Source organism: Panthera uncia, unplaced genomic scaffold (genome assembly GCF_023721935.1).
Source record: "Panthera uncia isolate 11264 unplaced genomic scaffold, Puncia_PCG_1.0 HiC_scaffold_2233, whole genome shotgun sequence".
NCBI lineage: Eukaryota > Metazoa > Chordata > Mammalia > Carnivora > Felidae > Panthera > Panthera uncia.
In genome coordinates, this window is record NW_026058947.1 from 1 (window position 1) to 11,077 (window position 11,077).

At 44.4% G+C, this 11,077-nt stretch overlaps 1 gene segment (V, D, J or C); it reads left to right on the forward strand.

The window, feature by feature from the left end:
• The first annotated feature begins 8,260 nt into the window (after positions 1-8,260).
• On the forward strand, positions 8,261-9,227 carry LOC125917690 (immunoglobulin kappa variable 2-30-like). The segment is given in 2 exon segments: positions 8,261-8,357; positions 8,713-9,227. Coding segments are annotated over 2 exon segments (564 nt in total).
• Positions 9,228-11,077: the final 1,850 nt, after the last annotated feature.

Consider the following 11,077-nt stretch of genomic DNA (forward strand, 5'->3'; position numbering starts at 1 on the left):
CTGTTTGTTTTCCTGCTCCCTCCAGCTTCAGGTGGGGATGCTCCGACATTTCACACGGGAAAAAAATATCTGGGGTTCAGAGAATGCCTTGCCATGGGTCATTAGGTAAAAGCAACGGAAACTGGAGTAAAAGGACAAAATCTTCTCAATGATTGTTGTTGTTTTCAGTTGAACCCCATAAAAGCAGAAACCCGTGTAAAGTTTCTCTGCTCTCCCACAAAAGAGAACATACAAATAACTTTTGATCCTCCCTTTTCTCTCTCTTAATTGGACTTCACAAGCAGAAGTTTTAGAGGGAAAGGGGACTTGGAGATCTCTTCCAAGCAGAACTCATTCCTTTCCTGACGAGAACCTTTTTTGTTTACTTAGCATACTTTCTTTTAGATACAATACTTGCATTCCATATTTCATTTTTTTAATACACAAATACATCTGTGCTACCAAAAAGCGCTCCAAGTGAGGAAGGGACCTCAAGCAGCGCTGTCCCTCCAGGCAGTCCACAAGGAAGGAGGGCTAAAGAACCACAGTCCAGATCTCTGCTCTGGCGCCCTGGAGACTGTGGTAGAGCAGCCAGGCGAGGCCACCCGACCTCTGAAATGATGGCGACCTTACAGAATTCCTGACTTATGCCTGAGAGATAATGGAACATACATGTATTTGTCTCTGTGCCCCATCCCTGGCACAGAGGTCCTAACCCCCTTCTAATTTCCTAAGTGATAAGGGCACTAGGAGCAGGTCTTATTCTGGGAAGATGACTCTGAGTGGGCTCCTAGATGGGTGCTGCTCATCAGAAACACCGAGCCATGATTAGAAGCATGGAATTTACAGCACCCTCCCCCATCCTCTAGAGAGAAGAGAGGGGCTGGACACAGAGATAATAACGGATCCTGTCAATGTGACCAAAGCCTCCATAAAATCCCAACAGTGCGGGGCTCCAAGAGCTCCCAGGTTGGTGAACGCATCCACCCTGGAGGGTGATGCACCCAAACCATGGGGACAGAAGCTGCTGCCCGCAGGACCTGCCTAGAGCTCACCTGTGTGTCTCTCCATCTAGCTGTTCATCTGTAACCTTTATCATATCCTTTACTAAACTTGGAAACATAGGTAGGTGTTCTCCGAGTTCCGTGAACTGCTCTAGCAAATTAATCACCTCAGGGAGAGATGGTGGAACGGCCCCCACCCCCATCCACGGCTGGTGAGCGGCAGGAGTTTCTTCTTCACCTACTGGTAGACGCTGAGACTCCTTACGGGCTGGTCCTTCTCAAGCTGGGTCTCCAACCCGCCTCGAGGAGCCACAGGCAGCTGCCGTAGCAGGTGAAGTGCGGACACACAAGCTGCCCAAGAGCAGACCCGGACCCAGGAGGCTGTGCTCCTTGCGAGACTTCATCATGTATGTGCTTGGTGGCGTCTACACAGCAGGTCACACACAGCCAGCTGGCTTTTACGGACTGGAGCGTCTCCACCACCGGGTGGTTATCGGTGCCCTGTGTCTGTGAGTTGTGACACCTTCCCCACAATGTGCAGGGGGCACTCTGCCTCCTCCCTAAACATTCACATAGGATGCACCTGGAACCAAATTTGAGTCTTCCCTGAAACCAAGTTGAAAGTCATTTTTCTTGCCCATCACAAAGTTCAAAACGTGCCCTAATATATAAACAAAATGCTAGAGTGACGGCAAAAATAATATTATAAACTCTTCTTGCTTTCAATAAAAAACAAAAATAAAAGTGAAAATGAGGCAACCTGAGAGGAAATTAGGAACCAATATTAAAGGGCCTGCTTCTCTGACAAGTGGATCAAAGAGGCATAAAAAAGGTACAGGACGAAGAGGAAGACATGATACCACAGACAAGGGTCTGGCCCATGGGTTCCAATTCGCGTCAACTCTGGAGAGCCGTCATAGCTCTGCACCTGCCTGCGGAGACGGCTTCGGCTTTTGTCCGCCTGCATCACAGTCCAACTTCCTCCTCTCCCCAGTCCTGCTTTCTCCCTCCGGAGATGTTCATCCCAAGAATATTCCCCAATCAGCGTCCCACGTGCTAAATTCGATGTGAGTCTGCTGTCCAGGGAATAATGCCCGTGACCAAGGACGTCAGAGAGTGACACAGGCCAGAATGTCATAATGACCTTCATACACAAAAGGTGTTCATTTTCCAAAATGAGCAGGGGCAGAATATGGCAGAAATAGGGATCTGTGGCAATAGACAATTGATCACATGTTTGTAGGATATTAAATCAATGTGTAGACACTTAGAGAATTTTGTCTCTCTTACTGGAAAACTCTAGGTCAGGTGGGCTGACGCCTAAAAAGTCACTGCTTCTGACTCAGGTCCTCGACCTCAGCCAGTTCAACGTCTCAAGCTCACCGACTGAGGGCAAGGCCAGGTCTTGGAAGAAGGACCCTGAAGTGTTGACAGAGATATATGGAGCAAATTTTGCTTCCTTATTTTCTCTAAGGAACTATGAGCTCAGGGCTGAGCTCAGAATGTTCTTTCTCTGCACTGATGAGGGAGCTCTCTGCTCAGAGGAGACAAGGGGGAAGGCCATGCTCCAGTGGGTGGAGAAGGAAACATTTCTCTGTGCTCAGTGTTTAGTGTTTAGTGTTTGAGAAATTAGAAGAGACAAAACTGACGGTTCTAATGTAAATAGTTGTCTTAATGGTGCCAGAACTTTCTTCTGGGGTGTTGCATTGACAGGATATGCTACTGCTGTGGAAATCTGCACTCAAATCATACCTCTCTTATTTATAGAATAGACAGTTCCAATACATCACATAAAGATCAAACAGATTAGTGTCCTCTTCAAGCATTCTTTCCTCTCTCTCGCTCACACTCTCTCAGTTGAATCAAACTTTCCTGTAGACAAAAAGCAAGCATACAAATAAAAAAAAAAAAAAAACTATCTATCTATCTCACATTCAAACAGTGGAAGATGGCACAAAAACAGACACATAGACCAATGGAATAGAATAGAAACCCCAGAACTCGACCCACAAATGTATGGCCAACCAATCTTTGACAAAGCAGGAAAGAAGACAGTCTTTCCAATGGAAAAGTCTTTAACAAAACAAAGTCTCTTTAACAAATGGTGCCGGGAGAACTGGACAGCAACATGCAGAAGGTTGAAACTAGACCACTTTCTCACACCATTCACAAAAATAAACTCAAAATGGATAAAGGACCTGAGTGTGAGACAAGAAACCGTCCAAACCCTAGAGGAGAAAGCAGGAAAAGACCTCTCTGACCTCAGTCATAGCAATTTCTTACTTGACACATCCCCAAAGGCAAGGGAATTAAAAGCAAAAATGAACTACTGGGACCTCACGAAGATAAAAAGCTTCTGCACAGCAAAGGAAACAACCAACAAAACTAAAAGGCAACCAACGGAATGGGAAAAAATATTTGCAAATGACATATCGGACAAAGGGCTAGTATCCAAAATCTAGAAAGAACTCACCAAACTCCACACCCGAAAAACAAATAATCCAGTGAAGAAATGGGCAGAAAACATGAATAGACACTTCTCTAAAGAAGACATCCGGATGGCCAACGGGCACATGAAAAGATGCTCAACGTTGCTCCTCATCAGGGAAATACAAATCAAAACCACACTCAGATATCACCTCATGCCAGTCAGAGTGGCCAAAATGAGCAAATCAGGAGACTATAGATGCTGGAGAGGATGTGGAGAAACGGGAACCCTCTTGCACTGTTGGTGGGAATGCAAATTGGTGCAGCCGCTCTGGAAAGCAGTGTGGATGTTCCTCAGAAAATTAAAAATAGACCTACCCTATGACCCAGCAATAGCACTAGGAATTTACCCAAGGGATACAGGAGTACTGATGCATAGGGGCACTTGTACCCCAATGTTTATAGCAGCACTCTCAACAATAGCCAAATTATGGAAAGAGCCTGTATGTCCATCAACTGATGAACGGCTAAAGAAATTGTGGTTTATATACACAATGGAGTACTACGTGGCAATGAGAAAGAATGAAATATGGCCCTTTGTAGCAAGGTGGATGGAACTGGAGAGTGTTACCCTAAGTGAAAAAAGCCATACAAAGACAGATACCATATGGTTTCACTCTTATGTGGATCCTGAGAAAGTTAACAGGAACCCATGGGAGAGGGGAAGAAAAAAAAAAGAGGTTAGAGTGGGAGAGAGCCAAAGCATAAGAGACTGTTAAAAACTGAGAACAAACTGAGGGTTGATGGGGGGTGGGAGATGGGTATTGAGGAGGGCACCTTTTGGGATGAGCACTGGGTGTTGTATGGAAACCAATTGGACAATAAATTTCATATATTGAAAAAAATAAAAAACAAAACAAAACAAAAAAACACTGGAAGAATATTTTTTAAATGACAAGAAAGTCGTGGGATTTCATCAGACTTCTCAGAGCAGAAGTTCCAGCCCTCACGGGAGAGCTTTGGGGTTCAGAATAAAAATTCCTACAGAGAGTAAAGAGTTCATAAAAGTAGAGAGATGACCAGGTGGCATATGGTCAAAGGAAACTTCTGTCTCACTTTTCCCTATTAGACTGTGGTGATTTGGGCCTCCCGAGGGAGTAGCATCCTTATAAGAATAACCTTCACAGGCAACGTAAGACATTGCAACCATTTCTCCACAGGACTCAGATGAATCTCAGGTATCTCGACAACATGTATTTCCTTACTTATTTATTCCAAGGAAAGAGAAAAAAAAGAAATTACCATATTGGGAAGTAATTCAGATTACGCAGGTAGAGCCAGGGATGTGAAGGTTCTAGATCACTGAAGCTCATAAGTGACCTGCTTCACATGGCCGAGACGTCACGCATAAAGTCAGAAGATCAACACATTCGTAGGTGTATGTGAGCTGCCTGTGACCAGAATATTTATGCGTGAGTTTGTCCTCTAGTGGGTGACAATTTGCAGTTACTTAGAAAAGGTGACCAGTTTCACGCAGGTCCCAGGAATCTACTCAACAGGCCTGAAACTGCAGAAGCTCCCTCTGCTGGATGGCTTGCATCAGTTCTCAGGCAAGAAAGCTCCCCTTTATCAGAAAGAACTTGCACTGGAACTCAGAACACAGGCTTCTGTCTCTCATCTTAGCCAAGGCAGGAGGGGTTTGAGCTGTTCGGGTAGATAAAATGTATAGATCCAAGCCGACAGGATGTATAACAGCATCACACTCCCCACCCCGCACACTCTGGCCCCGGGATAATGAACGCACATGGTTACCCCCACAAGACCTCTTCCCAAGGTACACAAATCCCACCCTGGCTTCCAGTGTCACGGATCCCAGTGAACACCCTGCGGCACAGAAACAAAACTGCAGTGAAAGCCACCTGGGTAAGTCCTTGCTCGTTTGGTGGACGGTGGCCAAGACTGAGACGCCTGGAGCCCTGTTTGCTACCCGGACCCCATGGAGATTCTTCTTACACCACTTACAAATGCTTATTCTTTGCACGAATGTGCAGTGACAAGCTTTGATGGGGTCCGTTTTATTGCCCAGGGTACGACGTAGTTTATAAACACACAGGACAGAAAGATTCTTCTTTGGAATTAGGAGCCCTCTTCCCTCAGTCTACAGGTAGTATAGGAAAATTTCAAAGCCTTTTCCTGATCAAGAAAGAATTCTCATCAGATTTCACGTTTTCTGGATATTTTCAGGCAAGAAATTTTGAGATAACCAAAACCAAACGGGAAAGGAAACTTTTAAAGTTTTCATGTTAAGCTTTGTAGGAAATAGTGATACTCTTTGAAATTCACGCATTCTAAAGACTTCTTTGTAAAACAAACATTTTCAAAACTGAAACACACAAAAAAGAAACATGATACATGAATAAGTTTCAGCGATTTTCCACACTTTGAGGTTTCATATATGATAATGTGGAATGTGATTCTTTTTTTTTTTAGTATAGTTGACAGTGTTATATAATGTGATTCATAATCTAACACCCGTAATGAGTAGTTCTTCAAACTCATCTTAAGGTTTATAATATTGTGTTGTATTTTTCCTTTTTTTGTCGTTATTCTTTTCATTTTCAATTGCTTATCTTTCTAATTCATTCACTAGCAGGATTGATTAAGAGGGCTGGAATTGCCAAGAATAAAATTCAGGATTGCATTGGGTACCACTATAAAGATCAATGAAGAAAACACACAAAAGGGTAAATAAAATGTCAACTAGTATAATATGGGACACGGTCTATTATACTCTTACTTCTATGACAATATGTCATCAGCAACTGGGTCCCTCCAGAGTTCAGGCTTTCCTTTTTTTTTTTTTTTTTTTTTTTGAGAGAGAGAGAGAGAGAGAGAGAGCGCACACGCGAGTGGGGGAGAGGCATAAGGAGAGATAGGGAATCCCAAGCAGGATCCACACTCAGTGCAGAGCCCGCCGCAGGACTCAAGCCCATAACCCTGGGATCATGACCTGAGCCAAAGTCAAGACTCCAGCACTTAACTGACTGCGTCACCCAAGGGCCCCAGGGTTCACTCTGAATATCACTCTGAACAGTATCTCTTCAAACCTTGGTTTGAAAATCTTATTCCTGGAGGATTTCTAGAAGGTATTCACACTGACCTACGTTGTGTAATCATGTCCACAATTGTACGTATTCAGCTTTTTTTTTCAGTTCAGTATGATTTGGGGTTAATTTGCCTGAGATCTAATAAAACCACAAACTCTATACTTTCGGTTTCTCCAGGATTTTGTTTATAGGACAGTGACTTTTGTTGTGTGATCATTTGAAGCTGACACAATTCTCACAAACGAGTCAATATGCCATACGTCAGGCTGACACAGTTAGAATCATCACATCATGTCCCTATTTAACGAAGGATGGTTGGTAAACTGATGCCCCCCAGTGGCTCTGAACCGTGCCCGATTCCACTGTGACTGTCCTGAAATGAAGATTCAAGAAAATGTCAGTCATGGGTACAAGTTATACCCAAACATCAAATAATTATCCCACGTTTTGCTATTCTCACATGCAGAATCTCTTTTTGAACTCATTGACTCATGGTTGTTGCTGCCTGACATAAACCAGTGCGAGACTTAGCTTCTCAGCACTAACAAGAGACCAGAGCCTCTGACAGAAACTGGTTATACATGATGAGAAAGTCTCTGTATAGGAAGGGATTTTATAAGCCTCAAAAAGAAAATGAAGGGGTGCCTGGGTGGCTCAGTTGGTTAAGCGTCTGACTTCAGCTCAGGTCACGATCTTGCCATTCCCAAGTTCGAACCCCACGTCGGGCTCTGTGCTGAGAGCTCAGAGGCTGGAGTCTGCTTCGGATTCTGTCTCTCTCTCTCTCTCTCTCTCTCTCTCTCTCTCTCTCCCTCTCTCTCTCTCAAAAGTAAATAAATACTTTTAAAAAAGAAAATGGCAATAAACTAAAATATTTCAAAACGAAACATTGTTCACTCTGTCCAATCTACTTAGAAAGTGCTTACCTTAAGAAATCTCTTTGATTTGGGGTGTGTATATTTCATATATACCATATGGTTTGTGTGTTATCTGTCTATACTATCTGTCTACTTAAATATCTAGGGGGAGACAGAGAAGTATGAGAGGATACATGCCACAAAGTAACAAATGGTTACCAAAAATTGCATAGTCACTGCCTGAAGTATAAAATTCTTTCTCCTTTCCTAGTCTCCTAGGTAGGGCTCTTAGTTTTCTACCTGTGAGTGAGAGATTCTTTTCTATATGTCAAGTTCTTTTTACTTTCGTCTTCTCATACAGTATAATTCCCGAGGTCCCAGGGTGAGTTAATTCATTATTTAATGATGATTAAATTATCTTAAACCATTAACCTGGAAACAGCAGATACCAGAGGCTCTAGAACTCTCTGCAGCTCATCCTGTCGTTTGGAGATACTCTGCCAATCAGCTGGATTGGGGTGACACTGTTTTGTCCCGGACATTAGCTGAGAGGAATCCAAGCAGGACGGCCATTCACCTGCCAGAAACTGACTCTGGACACTTAAGTCTACACCTTCCGGGTATCTGGAGCTTTCTCAGAACCGTGGGGCTATGGGCACCGTGTCCCCCCAGAGATCCTGACCTTTACAGTTAGATCCTTCTGCCCACTCAGGCAGTAAGGAATTTGTCTGTTGGTTTTCCTCCCAACACAGAAGACATTTGCAGTTATTTTGCTCAAGGGAGAGGCACCTGTGCCCCCTGCCTTTGGCTCTTTCCACTCTGCCACACCCACCAGGGAATTTGCATCTTGTCCCCTGGGGAGGACCTTCCCTCTGACATAAAGGCCAGCTCTGACCTTCTCTTTACCTGTTAGGACTCATCAGTTCAGCTTCTCAAAATGAGGTTCCCTGCTCAGCTGCTGGGGCTGCTGATGCTCTGGATCCCAGGTGAGGGCAGAGGGGGGATGAGAAAGGAGAGCGGGGTGTGGAGGGAGAGCTCTGGGGGCGCTACTGCTCCCCACGTGTGTTCTGTCCACAGGTGGGACTGCCCTCCAGCAGGGGAATTTAATTTGGGGGCCTGGGAAATCAAGAGGAAACTGAAAGGAACAAAGAGCAGTGCTTTAGTGAGATGCTGGAAAGGAAGAGGCCACTTTGTGCCTGCAATTCTTTGGAAACTGGATACATTTAGAGGATGAATCAAATCACCAAAAGTGATTTAGCCTTAAATACAAAAACATTTTAAATCATAAAAATGGCTTCTAAGGTTTCTGCATAACGTTGTGCTTCTCTCTCATTATTTTAGGATCCAGTGGGGATGTCGTGATGACTCAGAGCCCTCTGTCCCTGCCCATCACCCCTGGAGAGCCAGCCTCAATCTCCTGCAGGGCCAGTCAGAGCCTCCTGCACAGTAATGGAAACACCTATTTACATTGGTACCTGCAGAAGCCAGGCCAGTCTCCAAGGCTCCTGATCTATAAGGTTTCCAACCGGGACTCTGGGGTCCCAGACAGGTTCAGTGGCAGCGGGTCAGGGACAGATTTCACCCTGAGAATCAGCAGGGTGGAGGCTGACGACGTCGGAGTTTATTACTGCTACCAAGCTACACATGCTCCTCGCACGGTGGTTCAGCCCCGAACACAAACCTTCTGTCTGGCGCGTCACCTCCCTCCACATGTGTGGCCTGAGTGGGGAGCAGACACAGCAGAGGCTCTCAGTGGCCCTACGAGGCAGACGCTGGAGAAGTCAGGGCATAACATGCAGCTGCGGGCTCTGGACCATGTCGTGGCCCCTCAGCTGCGACAGCCCAGCGCGGCATGACCCGCACGGGAACGGAGGTGATCACAGTGCCCTCTGAGCAGTAAGACGAAAGGGAGAGCAGACCTGCACCCCGTCCAGACGCTCCCCGCTGTGTGCCTGGGTCAATTACATTTCGTCACTGAAGGGTCAGCAATGGAGGCACATTTGTGACAACACAAGTTGAATACATTTTGGAGCTAACAAATTTTGCTGTTTTTCAATACGGTAATATTTGGTACCGTGTAGAAATTATTTTTTGTTTTTGTACTCTCTGAACTTCTTCATTACCACTTACACTAATCCCTCTTGTACAATATTCTCCAGATGGCATTACATACGCACTACCCCCACAGCAAATATGACTGAGAAGAATTCTTAAAAGTGTCTGGGGTTCGAGCACCAAATAGACTTTTGTAAATTCACAGCACATATGAGCTTCTAATCCTGTAAAGAAGATGTGGTCTACACATACAATGGAATTTTACTCAGCCATTGAAGAGAAGGAAATATTGCCATTTGCAACAACATGGGTGAACCGTGACGGTATTGTGTAGGTGAAATAAGTCAGACGGAGAAAGACCAAGGCCATATGACGAGGATTTCATTTATGTATGGAACCTGAAAAACAAAACAAACAACAAACAACAAAAGCATAAACAGACACGTGAATGCAGAGAACACACTGGTGGTCGCCAGACAGGAGGTGGGCAAAGGGGATGGAAAAAACAGGCGAAGAGGAATGAGAGGGACAGGTTCCCAGTTATGGAACGAATAAGTCACTGTGATGAAAGCATAGGGAACACAGTCAGTGCTCTTGTCATGGTGCCTGTGGGGACAGACGGGAGCTACACTTGTGACTTGTGGTGACCACAGCATAGCGTACAGACTTGTCTAGCCTCTGTGTCGTACACCAGAAACCAATGTAGCATTGTGTATCTCCATACTTGAATAAAACAACAACAACAACAACACACACGTGCATGCATGCCTGTGCGCACACACACAGAAGAACCTATTCTAAAAGAGTGTATTTGTCTCAATGACCTTTCTCTGAGAGAAAAAGGGAGTTCTTAGAACTCCAAAGTAAGATCTGAGAAAACAAAACAAAACAAAACAAGCGGGAAGATGCAGAGCAGAGAATGTCCCTCGTATACCACAGGAAGTGTACAGAATGATATGAACTTTGTTTCCCAAAAGGGAACATTTTAGGATCACCTAGCCTAAATATTATTTTGGAGATGACAAATTTGGCGCGATATTGCCAAAAAAGATTTCGTGCGATAGATAAATACGTTAGTTTTCCAGAACATGGTCTTACCTAAAAATGAACCCGTATTGTATGTTCCATTGAAAAAATATATAAATTATATGCTTTGAGTAGATCTCAATTAAAACAGTGCTCAAAAATTCTATGTGACCTAAGTTGGGCTCATGTCAATTTCCTGTCATAACACGATGCACTAGAAGTAAAAGAACGATTAAATCACCACAATAACATGATCCTGATTCTGGGTGAGTAAATAAAGCTTCTTTATTGCCGATAAGTGCCTATTCCAAGATACTGGACTCCATGGCCTATGTAATTAACATTCGGGGATTCGCATATACTCCCTGCCTCCACATATGCACAGCCCCACCGCCTCAATATCCCTTTCCAGAGTGACACATTCGTTACTGTCAATGAAGCTACACTGACACAGCATTATCACCTCAAATGTACAGTTCCCATCATAGTTCACTCTTGATGTTGACAATTCGAAGGGTTTGGACAAATGTACCATGTTGTGTATCCAATACAGTATCACACAGAATAATCTCACTGCCCTAAAACTCCTCTGTACTCTGCTTATTCACTCCTCTCTCCCCTCTAA